The sequence below is a fragment of the Mastigoproctus giganteus genome, chromosome 3, assembly GCF_048544385.1.
Source record: "Mastigoproctus giganteus isolate SK-2022 chromosome 3, ASM4854438v1, whole genome shotgun sequence".
Lineage (NCBI taxonomy): Eukaryota > Metazoa > Arthropoda > Arachnida > Uropygi > Thelyphonidae > Mastigoproctus > Mastigoproctus giganteus.
Genome location: NC_143577.1, coordinates 72,752,644 through 72,772,646, shown reverse-complemented (window position 1 = coordinate 72,772,646; position 20,003 = coordinate 72,752,644). Strand labels below are relative to the sequence as shown.

At 35.1% G+C, this 20,003-nt stretch overlaps 1 protein-coding gene across 1 annotated transcript in view; it reads left to right on the top strand.

Annotated features, from left to right (window-relative positions):
- The window catches only part of LOC150088081 (calpain-5-like), a 153,017-nt gene that overhangs the window by 73,765 nt on the left and 59,249 nt on the right, over positions 1-20,003 (top strand). Inside the window, exons 4-5 of the mRNA XM_090370561.1 lie at positions 4,292-4,500; positions 9,036-9,228. Of these exons, the coding sequence (XP_090226687.1) occupies positions 4,292-4,500; positions 9,036-9,228 (402 nt within the window). The remainder of the gene's footprint in view (positions 1-4,291; positions 4,501-9,035; positions 9,229-20,003) is intronic.

The following is a 20,003-nucleotide window of genomic DNA, read 5'->3' as shown; positions in this document are numbered from 1 at the left end:
TCACTTTCAGTCGTAAATGAATACACCTGCATCGTGCCATGATACAGGTGGGAAGATAAAAGGTACCCCTCCTAGATTTGGGCCACTTGCCCATGAGATTCGTACCTAAACATAAAATAAAATAAAAAACATGTTTAAAACATAAAGCAGTTGAACGATCCAGACAAACGAACAAACAAAAGAAAATGTGCGTAACAAAAAACTATATTCGAGAGCTAACTAAAAAAATATTCGAATCCGGTTTTAGAAGCTCGGTTTCAGTTTTAACAACTCAATATGAAAACCGGATTTAACCGGTTTATAAAACCGGTTTGCAAGCCCTAGTGTGAACGGCTCTCTTCGTCTGTGTTCCACTTCTCAAACATATTTATCCAAGATCCTCTGGGGGATATCCACATTTCCTGAGATCTGCTGCAATTCATATAATCTGTTCCTTTCTCTCATTGGGGGCACTTCAGTGGCACCCAGTCCTATACAAGGCCCTAATAACACTATTCTTGTGATGGTTGGCTTGTACCTTATTATAATGCGGTTATGTCAAAGGTTAAAGATCCTGTACCCATGGAAGGTACAAGTGGGGTCGTATATGAGATTAAGTGCCCAGATTGTGGAGTGTGCTATGTTGGTGAGATAAAACGCTGTTTCAAAAATCGCATGTGGGGAGCATATTAATGCAATAAAGGCCACATATTATGGGAAATCTGCTGTGGTCGAACATTTTTGGAGGACAACCACTAAATTTCTCCTGACGATGCCATTATTGTTGATCGTTCGCATGGATTTTGGAACTGAAAGTGGCTCAAGAGTTTGCAGATTTACTCTTCTGAGCATAATACCATTAATAGAGACAGCGGATCCATATTCATCTCCTCTTTGAAACTGTATTGTTGGACGGGATAAATGTTTCTGCCTGGCATGATCCTTAGCCATTTCTGAGTTCCAGTTCGTGTGTGGAGGATACTGTTCCTACTCCTACGGTAACGTGCTGCGAGCCATGAACCTGCAGTTATTTAAAGGTGTACCATGACAAATTAAGTCTTACTGTTGATAAAGGAGGCAGTGAAAGCTCCGGTTGTTTTTATCGCTTTTAGTCCATATAGTGTAATTGCTGTTCTTTATATTTTATCTTATTGCTTTTATTGTACAATCAGTCTATTTTATTTTATCATTTTAATTTGATCAGGTTTTATACTATACTATTTTAATAAAGTTTCTGTTATAGGGTTGGTGTTATTATATTGCAGTTATAACTGATAATTCTGTTCATCGACTTTTTTTTATTTTTTTATGTTTGTAAAAAAAAAGATAAGCATTCAATAACAAAAAATATGAGACATGCACGAATTGCAAATAACATGATATGGGTAAGTGAGATACAGAGTAACAAGTTTTACGAATCTTAACAAGTAGGAATGAAGAGAAGATTATGATAATTTATTTATGTTTTTTATATGATTGAAGAGGAAGAGGAAACACATTTCACAATAATAATGTAAAAACCCACAGAATTCTAGCTATCAGTATTATCGCAAATGCAAAAAAATCGAGTTTACTACCTGTTGTAGATTGCATTAATCAAAAAGCCCGATAAACCGGAAACTGCAAATTGTTTTTATTGTTTTATTGTGGTGACCTCCAGAAATGTTCTTTAGAAAAATATCACAGAGGCGTTCAAAATTGATTCTTATAACCCAACATAACGAATGAATGTTTAGTGCATTATAGTAATTTGAATTGGTTTTTGAAATTAAAGCAATCAATTCTACCAACCAGTGATCATGTTAACTGGCACCTACTTATTGCACTTTATGATGGGATGAGATTACGATTTTTGCCGACTGGGCCACATGATACTTTCTCTCAGCCAATAACAGCATTTGTAAATGTGTTGGCCGCATGTTTGTTTTTGTATCCTTTAGTTGAAGTGATTTGTGCTTTAATATATTAGTTTTAATCAATTTTTTTAATCAATATGTACAATTTCCATTATAAAAATCACATTTTAGAGAGATAAATAGCTTAATTATATAGCGAAAATTTCAACTTCTGAGGTCTTTGAATGAATTACCAAAAAACACAATGTATTATTGGGTTCACATTATATTTTCACAATACGATGGTGTCTCTGGAATGGATTAATATTGTAAATCGGAGGTCCACTGTATTCTGCCATTATCTGCAGTTCTTGAACCATCCCAATATGTAGGGTAGGGTTTTTCTCCCCTCTTAGTACACAGATCCATAACTCACCCCTTGTTGAGTGAAATTTTGGAACATGAAAAAAGTGTGTCATCTAAAATAGCCCAATGTGTGAGCAGGCCACACACATACACAGACAAACGTGTGTTGATGTTTGAGGGTGACACAGCTTGTCTGCAATGTCCTTTAAATCATTAAAATTCAGTAAATTGTGAATGAATTTTGGCTTAGCTTTCGCAGTTAGTTTGGTTGGCATTTTTTGAGTTTTTGGGGCATTGACAACTTTAGTCATGTTCATGTGAAAGGCTTTTGAGGATAGGGCTGATGGAATTTGTTGCAAGGCAAGACTTCTGGTAGTCTTCTTGTAGCATCATGCAGTTGTTCTTTGCATGTGGGATATTAACCAGGGTACTAGAAAACTGCATCCAGTAACCTAATCAAAAATTTTGCAAGGCATATGCACAGTTTGACATGTATAGATTTCATGTTCATTGGCCAATTTGCATTTTGTGAAAATCAAGTCTGAATAACCAAGGATAATTCATGGAGGAAAGTGGACTGTACTCCACTAACATTTGCTAATTACATTCCTTATTGGAAAAGCCTTCATGAATTTCTCCTGTCTGATTAGATCTGAACCCTGACCTAACCAAACAAGAGTGTCAAACCTGATGTGATTTTGCAAACTCATATTTTTACTAGTGAATGTCGGCTAACAAAAAGAAACTGCTCAAGATCAGTCTTGTAATGAATTAAAAATTATAACACCAAACTTATAAATAATAATATTACTAAACTTCTTTATATCCAACATAAAATGACATTGAAAATACTTTAGGAGGGGAAACTAGCTATAACATACTATTATTTTTATTATTTCTTATTTTTTGATTTATGAAAAATTTCATCCTACCCATTTGTTATGTAACGATGTGAAGCTGTATCCATCCATTAATATTTGTAAATTTTATCCAGTACCTGTTATTCTAAACCTGATAAACATTATCAAGGTTGTGTATTTATTTATAGCATTATTTTGGAATTTGAAATCTTCTGGTTTTTATATATATATATATATATATATAGAATAGAAGTAATAGGTACAGGAGTTGTAATAAGAGGAATATATGAAGGAATACTCCATGATATATACGTTAGTATTACGATTAACCTGGCTTCTGAACATTAGCAATAAATTAAAAACCTGGTATCTTTTTACCACATGCTACGTATATTTCATGTTAGAAACAGAGGCCTTAATTTTTGCTGCATTTTGAAGGCTGGCCCTCGTTAACGACGTTGAAATCATCTGAAGTACAGCACTAAGCACTTATAATATAATATTTTTGACTTTCTGTGTTGCAGGTTCGAATTGTGTTGTTTTATGACTGCCTTTCCATTTTAGCTAACCCATTGGTTGATTACACTACTGGCTGTTCTCTCTCCATACTAAAAGCATAACCTACTATCGTTTATATATATAAATAAAAATAGAAATATGTTTTATAAAATGAATATGAATTTATTTTTAATAGTGTATAATTATATATTTTAGTGTTTATAAATAAAATTTTAGTTTTAAAATTAAAAAACAGTGTCTATAGTTAATTTTTGAAACCAGTGGAAAAATAATTCAGCTGTCATTTTTTAATTTTATTAATTACATGTTCCTATTAAATGTTTTGAGACTTTGAAATCATTGTTTGCTTTCTAAAGTTTCTTTTGAGGCATTTCCTATTTTAATTGGATGAAAGATGTAGATGTTATGTATTTTTCCTTATAAAAATATAGCAAGCCTTTTATTATTACAGATTTTCTTATGTCATCAGACTTCAGTAATATCCTGCATGTCATAGTCCTAGTAGGTTTTAGCTAATGTTTTATGAAAGAATGTTGGCTGTTAATTTATCTGAATGATTATACTTAAATTAATTTTATGTGGAGTAAGTCTGAGTATCCTTACAATAAAGAACACAATATAATAGTAATGGCTTATGACTTATGCATAATAGATTTTCACTCGTAGATCAAATGTAGTATACCTGAGATTTTATATTATTGAAACTGCTTTTTATTTAAAATAATAATATAGGTGATTCCAGACTATAAAGAACAAGAGTGGAATGATGAAAACCCTGAGAATTATGTAGGAATTTTTCATTTTAGATTTTGGCAGTTTGGTGACTGGGTTGATATAGTTATTGATGATTTGTTACCTACTGTTAATGGGCAGCTAATATATATAAGATCCAGAGAAAAGAATGAGTTTTGGGGAGCACTTCTTGAAAAAGCATATGCAAAGTATGTTGCTTTCCTTTTATAGTTTTTTTTTGTTTGTTTGTTTGTTTATATTTTTACTGTTATTTACTATTATACTTTATTTTTACTTTTTTTATTTTTTTATTTTTACTATTATATTGTTATATTTTTGTAGTTCTAATATAAAACTTAGATTTAGATTATATAACAACTTTTAAAAATTAAAAAGCAGAATACCTAAATTTATATATTTTTCATAACTAAGTTTCTATATATGCTATAATTATCATGTGGTTTCCTAAAATTGTTTTCTAATTGCCACAAGTATTGAAGAAATAAATATTTTACTCTCTTGAGAAATGAGAAAAATACTCATGTCAGCCCATTGCATAAGCTAACTGGTTAACACTAATGTATATATATATATATTTATTTATATATAGATCATTTCAGGAGTAATACTTTTTCAATAATTTCTTAAAGATGTGCAGGGCTATATAAAAAGAGTTATAATGTATTGTATAAAGTAACTATCAGATCACACTTCCTTTGCAATTTAGAATTTTGCAAATGGCAAAGGATGCATAATTAATGCATATGTAATATTACAGTCAGTTGCAATAATTCCAACATTTCCAGTAAGACTGCATTCAGAGATCACTATAAAGAATTGAACAATAATGTATTCCTTTTATCAGAATTAAAAATTAGAACACCTTCCATGTCCAGTAGTACATCAGAAATAATTAATGCATATGTAATATTACAGTCAGTTGCAATAATTCCAACATTTCCAGTAAGACTGCATTCAGAGATCACTATAAAGAATTGAACAATAATGTATTCCTTTTATCAGAATTAAAAACTAGAACACCTTCCATGTCCAGTAGTACATCAGAAAAGGTTCAAAAGTAAATAACATTTTTACTTATGGATAACCTTTTTTTCAATAGGTATGTTCCATTTTGAACAAAGTTATAATAGTTGAGAGATTATCTATAAATGCAAGTGGTGAAATAAATTTAACATAGAATACAGAATTATCAAATTACATAGTTTTGTTAAGTTAAACAATTTGGCCAAATTTGCATAAAGTTTTAAAGCTCATGTAACTGCAATTACAGTGTTGAGAGTCTATATGCACAATGGTTCTTAAACAAAACTAGTGATTAATTTTAGAAACAAGTTGTTCAAATTCTCTACACATCTCCAACAAACAAAACTGTTTGTTGGAGATGTGTAGAATGATTGAATCTGATTGAATGTTGATGACTGGGATTTGGAATGCACTTCTGTGTTTTTGATAGACCCCTTGATATGGATAGTAGGTTGGTTAGTAATTTGAAAAGCCATTTGGAAATCATTTTATTTGGATAATATCTTTCATTTATGGTTGGTCTAGCAGGAACCTGTTTTGTATACTTTAATATTGGCACAAATGTGAGATGTTCTTGATTTGTTGAGGGTTATGGTCTTTGAACAGTTTATCATCAATTTAGTGTTATTCCTTAAGTGTTTTAGTTCCTCTTTTATTTTCTTCCCTGTTTTCTTGTCATGGAATTATAGTTTGAGTATATTTACACTGTATTTTTAATTGAGTATGACAGTGGCATATCAGATCTACAGTCCAAGATATAACCGGGAGTAGTGAGGAGAATGCAGTCCACTTTGTTCTGTTCTTAGAAATTTTCCAGAAAATCTCCAAGAATAGAACAAAATGCCTTCCTTTTAAAAAGTAATAACCAGCAGGTATAAAGAATATAGGTCCTTTGTTAAAACAGAAAACATTTTTGAAAATAAATTTCATTATGTTATTAAAAAAATTGCAGATTTTTAACTGGAAATTAGTAAAGAGGAGTTAAACAAGGATGCTACCCCTCACCTCTTCTCTTTAACATTTACATATATCTTTTGATAAGAAATTGGAGCCTAACTCTAAAATAAGATCTATCCCTTTAAAACAGGGAAAAAATTAGCCAGCTCTGAAGATGATTTATGTTATTCAGGTTATCATTTAAACTTTATCAGATTAAAAATAGAACATGGAAGTATCACTAGGAAAAATCAAAGTAATTGCCTACCAAAGTAAACAGTTAATAAGAAGCAAAATCTGCTTAGAAAACCAAATCCTAGAACAAGTAAACAGTTTTTAAATATACTGGACTCTGCTTAACGTATATGGAAAAAAAGACAGACTCCAAGATAACAAATTACAATAGAATCCCTGGCATCATCAATCAAGGTTTTAGACCTTCGCTTATACAAAAACATAAAAAATTAGAATCACAAAACACTAGCCTAACTGTTCTTGCATATACTAGCCTAACTGTTCTTACATATGGAAGAGAGGCTTAGACCATTTTTAGCAAAAAATTAGATATGATTTATAAGAAGAAATGCAAGCTCTATCAGACTTGAAAAAAAAATCAGGATATAATGAAAGAACTAAAGGAAAAACTAATAATTGAACACACAAAATTATAGAAGACAACACAGAGATCATGTGCAGGAAATGGATAATTCAAGTTCCAAAACAGATACTGCATCATGAACCAAATGGGAAAATATCTTGTGATTGCAGTGGAGATAGCATGAGACTATATATACATATAAAGTATTAGACCTCCGGGCTAATACATATAAAGAAGAGCAAAAAATCTTGAATGCACTGGCCACATAAATCCTGCAGATTTCTGTAGCTGGTGTTTCTCAGTGCAGTACAGTTAGACTCTTTCCTGTGGCCAAATCTTTTTCTAAACCAAACATTCAAGCTTGAAGATGGATTTCAGTATACAAATCCAAAAACAGCCAAATTCATTTAGTTATTAGGATCTGCTTCAGTTTAAGAATCCTGAGCTGGATGTCATCATTATTCTCTTTCTTGGTGATTCCCTTCTACCTCTCTCTCTCTCTCTCTCTCTCCCTCTCTCTCTCTGGATAATTCAGTTTTTTTTTTTTTTTTTTGACTGGTGCAGCATAAGCCTCAGGCTTTCTTGCACCATATAGCTAATAATAATAATAATTGTGTCAGTTCATTTTTGTATACAATAAACTAAGTTTATCTCATGGTAAAGTGTGTTTTAAAAATATTGTTACTTTTTAGTATTCCCATGTAATATTCTTCTCAAGCTTAATTTTAGGAATTTGAAATTCAGATAAGGAATAAACAAAGACAGGCATGATTTTAAATATTTGTTTAATGGCTGCAACACGAATCCTTTTGCACTTTATATATGTAATCATGAAAGATGCTAAAAGCGATTTCCGACATTTCAGCAGTTGTTTATATGAGATGCATCAATAAAGCTCCCAGACTGGTCCTGTTGTAGTTCAAACTTTCTCCAACAGATGGTGGCACAGATTGTCCAGTAGGCTGACAGTTTGCAAGTAACAACCAGTTTTGTTAGTAGCATTAATGTTCCATATCACGAGCAATGAATGAATATCAAATTTTCCTTTAAACTGCAAAAATCTGCAAAAATAATGTATGAAATGTTAAAAATTGTTTATGGTGATGAAACATTAAGTCACACCAGTGTGGTTGAATGGTATTAGTGGTTCAAAAACAGAAAGCATTAGGATGTTTGCGATGACCCAAGAAGTGGTCATCTGTCAGCTCTCTTGAAATGGGGACAGAATTGAGAAAGTTTCAGAAATTGTGATCAGAGATTGTTGTTTGACCCTCAGGGTGATGGCTCATGAGTTGGATATGAATAAGGAGACAATTTGTCAAATTCTGCATGATTATTTAGGGGAAAGGAAGGTCTGTGCAAAATTTCTGCCACACAGCCTCACTAATGAGCAGAAACAATGAAGACCACATCCAGACTTGTCAAGACAATCCTAATTTCCTTGACTGTATTGTCACTGTAGACAAGTTGGATGTTTTTGCCCAGAGACAAAATGTCAGAGCATACAGTGAACTTCAAATTCATCACCATAGCCCAAAAAATTGCTTAGAAAAGTCCAGGATCAAGATTATACTGGTCATGTTTTATGACAAACAGACTATGATTCACAAGGAATTTATACTTGAAGGAAAGAGAGTCAGTTCTATGTACAGGTGCTTCAAAGACTATTAAAGCACATTCCCCAAGTGACATTACAATTTTGAAAGAAGGCAGCTTGTTCTTATACTTGACAATGCCCCAGCCCATTCTGCCCTTGTTGTGAAGACATTTCTGATGAAACATGGTATTGTACAGGTCAACCATCCATCTCCCATCTATCACCAGTGGACTTCTTTCTATTTCCCAAGGTGAAAAATGTCCTCAAAGGAAAGAGATTTCAGGATGTTCAGGACATAAAGAACAACCTAACCAGTGAACTGAACATCATCCCTTTGAACATCTTTGTTGACTCTTTTCAGAAACTTTTAGAATGGTGTAATAAGTGTATTCAATCAGGTGGTGATTAATTTGAATAAAAATAAAACCATTTTTGAGCTCCTTCACCTTCTGTTCTTTTTATTTCTCCAGTCTGAGAATTGTATTGTCACACCTTGTAAACTTTGATTTCCAGTGCAACTGCATCTTCATGAAAATTATACTAATTTTGAAATGGTTTATAATTTGTAGAGTTCATGGGAGTTATGAAGCTTTGGATGGTGGAAACTTATTTGATGCTCTGGTTGATTTTACTGGAGGAATATCTGAAATAATTGAACTTAAGAGCCAAGACTATAGTGAAGATGAAGAAAAACAAGTAGAACTTTTCCGAAAACTACGAACTGAAGCTGAAAATCATTCACTTATGTGCTGTGCCATTGCTGTAAGTATACAGAATTTCATTAAGTTATTTTTAGAGTGGGCTTTAAACTTCATTTTGGGTGTGAGTGCTGTAAAAATAAAAATTTAGCTTAAACTCTTGAACTCATTTCTCACAAGGGTAAAGAATTAATAATAGTAATAGAAACATGTGATGTGATGCAAGAAAGCAAGCATATCAGCTTATATAGCATCAGCCAAAAAAAAAAAAAAATAAAATAAATTCACACAACCATTCCCTCTAAAAGTTTGTCCACTTCCTCCTTGAGTTTATTTAAGCTATCAACATCCACAGTGACAGATGGAAGTTTGTTCCGGCAATTAACCACCTGCTGGCTAAAGGCAAATTTCTGCACATCTATTTTACAACTGTCTTTCCTCAATTTGAATTTATGCCCCCTTAGGTTTGTAATCTGAGCAATTGGAAGAATCCCATCAGAATTCAGCATGCTCAACCCATTCAAGGCCTTATAAACCTCAATCAGATCACCTCGCAGGTGCCTAGTCTCCAGGCTCTGCAATTTGCAGAACTTAAGCTTCTCTTGGTAAGAGGATCCCTTCATTCCCCTCACCAATCTTGTTGCCCTTCTCTGTACACACTCTAGCAAATCTACATCCTTCCTAAAATGAGGCCTCCAGACCTGTACGCAGTACTCAAGGCATGGCCTGACCATTGCCTTATACAAAGGGATAATCGTCTCCTTTTCCCTACTAGAAAAATTCCTGTATATCATTGACAAAACCCAATGACCTGCTCTTGCAGCCTGTCTACATTGCTCAGAAAAGTTCATATCTGACTGCACAATTACTCCCAGCTCTTTTTCATTTTCTACCACCCTAAGTGTAGTACCACATAGTTGATACGTTCCTCTGGGGTTCCTTCTACCCATATGCAGTACTTTTTATTTGTCAATGTTAAAACATCAGTTGCCACTTCTCAGCCCATCTGTCCAAATCTTCTAGATCCTGTTGCAGCAGCACACTGCCATTATTGTCATTAACAATTCTGACAACCTTTGTATCATTTGCAAACTTCAACACTAAGCCTGATATGCCTTCATCAATATCATTGATAAATATACAAAACAACAGTGGGTCCAACACCGAACCCTGTGGGACTCCACTAATAACATTAGTCCATGAAGAGCAGCATCCATTGATTACCACCCTCTGTCTTCTCCCACTCAACCACCCTTTTATTCATTGTAGCAACTTACCCTTAATACCATTCTGCTCCAATTTGTACAGTAGTCTTCCATGCACAACAGTGTCAAAAGATTTGCTGAAATCCAAGTATATGATATCAAAATTATTTTTTTGCATCTAGTTCCTTTATAACCACATCATAATATCCAGCCACATTTGTCAGACAAGACTTTCCCTTAACAAACCCATGCTGTGTCTGAATTATTGCTGCAGTCTTGTCTAGATGATCCTGCAATGCATCTTTAACCAGTGACTCCGTTATTTTACCCGGAACCTAAATTAAACTAACTGGTCTATAATTACTTGTGTCACCCTTCGATCTCCTTCTTTGTTAATTGGAGATACATTTGCACATCTTCAGTCCTTGGGGACTTCCCTAAGTACAAGCATGCTCTCATAATTATGGCTAAGGGTTTGCTTAGTTCATTTGCTTCCTCCTTTAATATACTGGATAGATCCCATCCACTCCAGGTGCTTTTCTTATGTTTAACTTCAACAATTTCTCCTCCACTTTGCTCTCAATTATTACAAAATCATTAAGCACCCTGTTACAATTTGATAAACTTTTGGCATTTTCCTTCCTTAATAACTCCTCGTGTGAATGTAGATGCAAAATAATCATTCAGTTTGTTTTATCTGAGCAGAATCATCAACAGTCAAACCATCGATATCAAGTGGAACAATTTGATTCCTCCCCTTCCTTTTAGAGTTTATGTAAGTAAAGAAATCCTTGCTGTTTTTCTTAGCATCCTTTGCCAAAGATTTCTCGTAATCTGCCTTTGCTTATCTAATCTCCTTTGTGACTTGATTACGGAGTAGTTTATATCTGCCATAGGCTTCTGTGTTGCCTAATAATTAGTATGCATCCCATGCATTTTTCTTCTCTGCCACAAGTCTCATTAGTTCATTTGACAACCATTTAGACCTAAGCCTTGAACAGTATTTCTTAATAGGTATGAAAAGTCTAGTAGCTTCCACGATTAATTCCTTGAATGCTTCCCACTTAGAATTTGCTGTTGGTAACATCATCAGTTGGTCCCACTGTACATAATTTAAATACTGTCTGAGACCACTGCACTCACCTTTATGGAAACAAAAACCCTTTCCTTTATCTCTGATGGTAATTATATCTTTAAGTAAATCCCACATCAGTACGCTATGATCACTGCCACCTAATGGTTCCTTTATCTGAGTTTTGGTGTATAACAAAAATAGTTAGTGATTTAATCTTTTCCATAGTCTTTTAAATTTGCTTGGCACCTGAGAAATGATTTTTTGGGCTTTATGGATAGTGATTTAATTAAAACAAACACTTTGTTTTGTGTCACCTTAAATTGTTACATAGAAACACAAATAAGAGATGGCAGCACTTACTGTGAGATCTCTAACCTACTTTGAAGTTGTATACGTTGTATTATGCTGCACTAGCCAAAAAAAAAAATAAAATAATAAGAACAAAAAATAAATAAAATATTAAGAATTAAAACAAATTAATAATAATAAGAAGAAAATTAAAAAAATAATAATAATTAATAAGAGAAAAGAAAATGAACAACCTATGCATTTCCCTCCTTCCTTAGGTAATTATCCAGCTGACCTTTGAATTTCCCCAGACTGTCAGCCTCTACCACCCGTGTAGGTAACTTATTACAGTAATTTATAACTCGCTGGCTAAAATAAAACTTCCTGCAATCCCATCTAAACAATTCCCCCTGTAACTTGAAATTATGGACCCTAGTTCTAAAATCATTTATAATTGTGAAAATTTTGTCCTTTTTCATTTTGCGTGTGCCTCTAAACACCTCAATCAAGTCCCCTCTAAGGAGCCTAGTCTCCAAGCTCTGCAACCCACATATTCGAAGTATTTCCTCATATGGACACCCTTTTGCCGATCTCACCATGCGAGCTACCAGTCTTTGGACCCCTTCAAGAAGAACAATGTCTTTCTTTAGGTGCGGTCTCCATGCTTGAACACAGTATTCCAATTTTGGTGTAACAATAGCCTTATACAATGGGATTATGACGCCCTTATCTCTACTAGCGATTGTTCGATAGATCCCATCCCATGGGCCCTCCTTGCAACCAGTCTACAATGCTCGGAGAACTTCATATCTGACCATATCGTAATACCAAGTCCCTTTCCTCCACTACTGGCTTTAGTTCAACTCCCCCAAGTGTATAACTTATTTTCAGGTTACTGTTCCCCAGGTGCAATACACTTTGCTGGATTAAAGCATCGCTGCCATTTTCTGACCGACTCTGCAGTCTGTCTAAGTCATTCTGAAGAAGTTCTGCTTGGCTACAAACATTAACTACTCTACCAATCTTTTACATCATTTGCAAATTTAGACATCATGCCCTCTATCTCCTTCATCGATTTCATTTATGAAAATCAAAAACGACAATGGTCCTAATACTGATCCTTGGGGAACCCCACTTCTTACATCAACCCAATCTGAGGAAAAACCATTTATCACAATCCCCTGCCTCCTGCTCTGAAATCACCCTGCTATACATCTAAGGATTTTCTCTGTGATTCCAACCTATTCCAGCTTATAAAGTAACTGCTCATGTGGGACTGAGTCAAATTCTTTGCTGAAATCCAAATAAACAACGTCAAAATTATCCCTAAGTCCATCTCTTGAGTGACCCTGTCAAAATAACTAACCAGATTAGTTAAACATGATTGTCCCTTTAAAAAATCATGCTGAGTATCCTTCAGAATTCCATTTCTATCTAAGTGATCCTGAATTCCACCCTTGATCATAGTCTCCATGATTTCCCCTATTACTGAAGTTAGACTTAACCGGCCAGTAATTTCCCACTTCACTCTTAGAATCGCCTTTATGTATTGGAGATACATTGGCACTTTTCCAATCCAACGGAATCACTCCTGAGTCCAGTGATGCTCTCATAATTAGCCTCAATGGTTCAATGCACTCACTTGCCTCACTTGCTGCCTCCCTTAAGATTATAGGGTAAATGCTATCAAGCCCAGGAGCCTTATTGGCATGTAGGCGCAAAAGTTTTTTCATTAAATAAACATGTGAAATTTCGACATCATTAATTACATTTTTTTTTCAACTCCACTCCCAGAATTTCTCATTGACGTGAAGAGTTTTTCTTCTGTAAATGTCGATGCAAAGTAACTGTTGAGTTACTTTGGTATATAAGCATCTGCAACTTCAGCTGGAGTATCTAATACTATCCGGCACCTCCGTAGCCAGGTAGGAAGGAGCAGCAGTGCATAGCACACGCTTCTTGATTAGACCAGGGTTCGAGCCGTCACCACCAAATACAGAGGATGCGGAAAGGTCAGGGAATGACCACCGCATATCCCTGAGCAATATGGCCTTAGTTGCTAATGCTCCTAAAAAACCAAATAACAAAAACTAATACTATCCATGTCCATTACATAAGGGTCCGATCTGATTTGTCCTCTTCTATGCATTTGTATATGTAAGAATTCTCCCCCCCCCTTTGCCAGCGATTTCTCATAATCTCCCTTTGCCAGCCTAACCTTTTTCAGTGGCATTATTACAAATCAATTTTTAGCTGTTATAGGCTTCAATACTTTTTATTGCTCCCTAACTTTTTCAAGCCATCTTTTTCTGCTCAAGTAATTTGGCAACTTCATTATTCATCCAGCTTGGAATCCTCCTCGTGGAGTATTTTTTTAATGGTATATAAGCATTCAAGCTTTTGTGATTTATGTTTTCAAGATATGCCATAATTCAATTGTATTTGCTCTCTGTGAGATATCTACCCAGTTAATAGAGGCCATGTAGCACCTTAAGGCATTGTAATTTCCTTTCCTGAAATTATAAGCCATTCCTTTGCCTTTAACTACTACTATTTCTCTCTTCGTTGTCCACTGTAGAACTCCGGTAGAGTTCTATGGAATTAGCATTCAATGCATCTTTCAAATCACTGCAATATGGCATTTAATGCAGCTGCACACATTTCTTTAGGAATTTTGTTAATAACAGTGAAAATTCCACCCTTTAAATTGATAACATCATGAAGTTTTGTTGCATACAACATTTTTTCCATCTTGCTGGGTCCATCACTGCTTTGAGCAGAAAATGTTTACACGACCTGATGTCTGTGCAGCACTTTAAAAGTTTTCTATAATACACATAATAAGAATATTTACAATGAAAATCGAAAAGCTTCATATGTTGTATTTTATTTATTAATTGAATTGTACAATAAAAATCAGCACAACAAAGAAAATTATTTCACGTTTCAAGAACTCTTTCTTGTCTGTCCTTATTGGAAATCCATTGACTATAACTACTTAATTTCACACCCAGATGAAAGATAAGTCTTAATCATCATCAGATCATCCAAATTTCCACTTCCAGTCTGCTTGTAGATTTACATTTGATGGAATTCTTGACACTGAATCCACGTTCGCATTCAGCACTAGAAGCTTGAAATGTTCCACAGATGTCAACAAGAATTGACAGTTCTTCAAATTCTTTGTTTCCGAGCATGTATTTCAACATATCAGAACAACTTAATTGATCCACCCTTAACCTTCTCAGAAATGATGAATTTCAAATCACAGTACTGATGCGATATTATTATGGCAATGCTTTCGTTTATTGTTATTGTAGCTGAGTATTATTTTTATTAGCGCGTCCGTAGCCAGGTGGGCCGGAGCAGCAGTGCGTAGCACATGCTTCTTGATTAGACCGGGGTTCGAGCCCGTGACCACCAAATACGGAGGATGCGGAAAGATCAGGGAATGACCACCACATATCCCCGGAGCAATATGGCCTTAGTTGCTAATGCTCCTAAAAACCAAACAACAACAACAACATTATTTTTATTAGTTGTTTAACATTCTTTTCTCCAAATTCAAAATTGATTGTGTTTGCCATAGCAATTGGGTCAAAAGGTTGCCATTCTCTTTACTTGTCTTCAGGAAATCTATTGTCCAAGTGATTAAACACATTTAATTAATAGAATAATAAGAATAATAGATAACAGAACTTATAGATGAAAGCAAATGTTTTACTTTGTCACTCCAATAAATAATATGGCCCAGATACTGTGACCTTATCTTTTTAATTTTTGCTTTTGCGCACTGCAGTGCTTTAATTGTATTCAGACAACTTTTCTGAAGAAATTTTCAGAGAGATGCCAGATCTAAAACATTGTTAAGAACAGTTAATGCTGCTCAACATTATGGAGTAGTCAAAATCTTCAGTCAGTAGTTACTGGTTGGATCGTTACATTCATTAACTTGCTCTTTTTTTTTTTATGTAACCCCCAAACACGAGAGGTATTAGAACCTATAGCACTTAGTACCGTGCTTAGGTTGGAGGTTGAGAAGACGAAAACAGATATTTGTTGACATTGGACTTGAACTTCTGTAGACTATAATTTTCAGGAAATACAAATGAAGGAAGGTTGTTTCAGAAAACAGCAGTTGAATGAATAAATGAGGAAGATGAAAAGTTGGTTCTGTGAGTTTGAAGTTGGACAGTAAATGGATGTTGGCTGGTGGCAGCACGTGTTCGGACTCTTTTGAAAGAGAGAGTGGGAATTATAGGAGCCAATTCAGAAGAACAGTGCCCATGGAAGTATCTGTAGAAGAAGCATGCAGCAGAAATAGTACGTCTATGAGACAGTGAGTGGAGAGACTCTGTTAGAGATGAATCATTAATTAACCTAACTGCCCTCTTCTGAATGGAATCAAGAAGCCTGAGAGAATTTTTGGGGCACCACCCCAGATGTGGGAACAATATTCCATGGCAGGGCGGATTTGCAATTTATACAGAGTGAGCAACTGTTTGGAAGAAAAGTAACGCCAAGAGCGAAAGAGAAAACCAAATTTTTTAGATGCAGAGGAAGCAATATTTGTAATGTGCTTGTGCCAAGAGAGATTAGAAGTCAGGGTAATCCCCAAAAGAGATATATCATTTTGCCTAGAAATCGGAGTGTCACTAAAGATAAAAATAGGAGCAGAAGAATCCTTTTTGCGAGATATAAGACAAGACTGAGTTTTAGAAGGATTGAAATCAACTAAGTTGTCTTTGCCCCACTGGAGAAATACCTGAAGATTGGCATTTAAGGAATTGGTAGCAGATTTTCGAGAAGTTGAAGCTGATTGAGCAGGACAAGCTTTCTCAAAATGGAAAGTGGAATGCAATGTGCTATCATCGGCAAAACTATGGATAAGATTTCCAGTCAATGGAAAAAGGTCATTAATATACAAGAGGAAAAGAGTGGGGGAAAGAACTGAACCTTGGGGGACACCGGCATTAGTGGAGAAGTTAGAAGACAGAGCCATCTACCATCACCCTCAGTGAGCGATCAGAGAGAAAACTGGATAACCAATAACTAAAAACAGTTGGCAAACCATAAGATGGAAGCTTGTTTAGAAGACCTTTATGCCAAACACGATCGAAAGCCTTTGAGATGTCAAGAGCAATTACTTGTGTTTCACTGAACCTTTCCATTGAATTAGTCCATAAATGAATAGCCCATAAGCCAGAATATCACCAGTGGATCGACACTGGTGGAATCCATACTGGCGATCGTTGATCAGACGGAAGGTTTCTAGGTAGATTAAGAGTTGGCGGTTAATCGATTTCTCCATTACTTTAAAAAGAGTAGAAGTAATTGCAGTGGGATGATAATTGGATGGGAGGGATTTGTTATCCTTTTTAGGAACTGGCTGGATATGAGCAAATTTCCAAGCAGAAGGAAAAACACCTTTGGAATAAGAAAGTGAAAAAAGCGGCATAGAATAGGAGTAAGTTCAGGAGCACAGGTTTTGAGAACAAGTGGAGAAATACCATCGGGACCTGGAGCTTTCTTAGCATCAAGGTTCGTCATAATCCTCCTCACATAATTTTGACGGAAGACTACAGGAGGCATTGAATGGAGCGTGTTGGGAATGGTGGGAGGTGTTTTACCAAGATCATTAATACATGAGTTGGAAGAAAAATGGGATGCTAGCAGGTCAGCTTTATCCTTGGCTGAAGTGGCAACAGAACCATCTGGTTTGGACAGAGGTGGGAGCAGAGATGGGCAAAAGTTGCGGCCAATAGCTTTGGCAAGAGACCAGAATGCTTGGCTACCATTAGGGCAAGAAGCAAGTTTTCTACTCTTAGCCTGTTCAAACTCTAGTTTGGACTGATTAATAACTGCTTTACATTTGTTGTGAGCTTTGGTGTAGGCAGAAAATGAAACTGAAGAATTAGAAACAAGCCAATTACGATATGCAACATTCTTCTCTTGAACAGCCTTAGCACATTTATTGGAACAAAGTTTAGATAAAGGACGAGATTTTAAAGTGGTGTGTGGGATAAAGGATTCCATTCCTGCAAGAATAATTTCACTGACATGATCTGAGCAAACGTTGACATCAGAAATTTGAAACAGTAATCCGACCAAGGAAAAGAAGAAAAGAAATCTCACAGGTCATCCCATTTTGCATTCTTGTAATGCCAAACAACACAAGGTTCATTGTAGCCATGAGATAAAGGTTCCATTGGAGAAGAGACAATCACCAACTCTCACTTCGACCGTGTACTTAGAAGGGTTGTTTGTGAGAAAAAGATCAAGCGTATTGGCTGTATGATTAGGATTGTCTGGTATTCTTTTAGGTAAATGAAAAATCTGTGCAAGGTCATTAGTAATTGCAAAAGCCTCAGCATCTCGATCAGCTGGGTCGGTGTGACTAGAAAACGGAAGCCAGCTGGAGTTGTGAACATTAAAATCACTAAGGAAAATTACCTCACTGTTAGGAAAGTTAGACTGGAGAAAGTCAAGTTGCAAAGAGAGGAAGTCAAAGAGCTCCAAGTGATTAGTGGAGTTGGGAGAACAGTAGAGACAACAGATGAATTTGACACAATGAGGTAGAGAAATTTTAAGCCAAACAAGATCAGAGAGAGGAGATTCCAAATTGCCAAGTCTCTGACAAAAAATATCAGCAATAATTAAAGACAAACACCAGCCAAGGAATTAAAAATTTTTACTATAAAAATAAAATATACAGAAATAAAATATAATGAAAACACTATCGGAAGACTAAAATATTACAATAAATTACGATAAAAACGTTAAAAATATAGTTAAAAATACCGAAGCAATAAAATTATCTAAAACAAATTGGATTAAAAGCGATAAAACCTGAAGCTTTCGGAGACTGCCGTCTCCTTCTTCAACAGTATACTATTACTGCAATGACACATCCTTAAGTAGCAGGACCATGGCACTCATGCACGTGGTCCATGGATTATATTTTATTTCTGTATATTTTATTTTTATAGTAAAAATTTTTAATTCCTTGGCTGGTGTTTGTCTTTAATTATTGCAGTATGGAATTTCCCAGCCCCATAGGCCTGTTTGAAGATATAGGAAATATCAGAATGGACATATGCACAAATACCACCTTTGAGGCGAAATGAATCATACAGCAAATAATTTGGGCATCTGAGATGAGCAGTAGTTGAATCAACCGATAACTGAGATTCTGTCAGAAAAAGTACATGGGGTTTGGCAGACTGCAAGTGGAAAGGGACATAGTTGAGATTAGAATTGAGACCACATATATTTGTGAAATGAATTAAGAAGTGCTTGGGAGGTGTCCTATCGATGATGTATCGAACAATTGCTAGTAGAGATAAGGACATCATAATCCCATTGTATAAGGCTATTGTTAGACCACTCTTGGAATACTGTGTTCAGGTATAGAGACTGCACCTAAAGAAAGACACTGTGCTTCTTGAAAGGTTCCAGAGACTGATAACTTGCCTGGTGAGATCAGCAAAAGGATGTCCATACGTGGAAAGACATTGAATATGTGGGTTGCAGGTCTTGGAAACCAGGCACCTTAGAGGAGACTTGATTGAGGTGATTAAGGCTCTGAGAGGCATAAGCGAAATGAATGAGGACAAAATTTTCACGGTTATAAATGATTCTAGAACAAGGGGCCATAATTTCAAGTTATGGGGGAGATGTATAGACTGGATTGCAGGAAGTTTTATTTTAGCCAGCGAGTTATAAATTACTGGAATAAGTTGCCTACATGGGTGGTAGAGGCTGACAGTTTGGGGAAATTCAAAGGTCGTCAAAGGACCTATGGGAAGAGGGAAACACTCAGGTTGTCCATTTCCTTTTCTGTTATTTATTATTATTATTATTTATTTATTTTTTCTTATTATTATTTTATTCATATTTTATTTTATTTTTTTGTTATTATTGTTATTTTTTTATATTTTTATTATTATTATTTTATTTATTTATTTATTTTTTTTTTTTGGCTGGTGCCACCTAAGCCATAGGCTTCCTTGCACCATGTGGCCATTGCTAATACTAATATTTTTCCAACTCAAAGCAACAACCTGAAACAGAAAATCCCATAAGAGTGATGGCTTATCTATGAATCACCCTATATAAATTTTGATATCATATACTTGGATTTCAGGAACGCTTTTGATACTGTTGCTCATGGAAGACTGCTGTACAAATTGGAATGGTATGGCATTAAGGACAAGTTGCTACAATGGATAAAGGGATGGTTGAGTGGGAGACTACAGATAGTGGTAATCA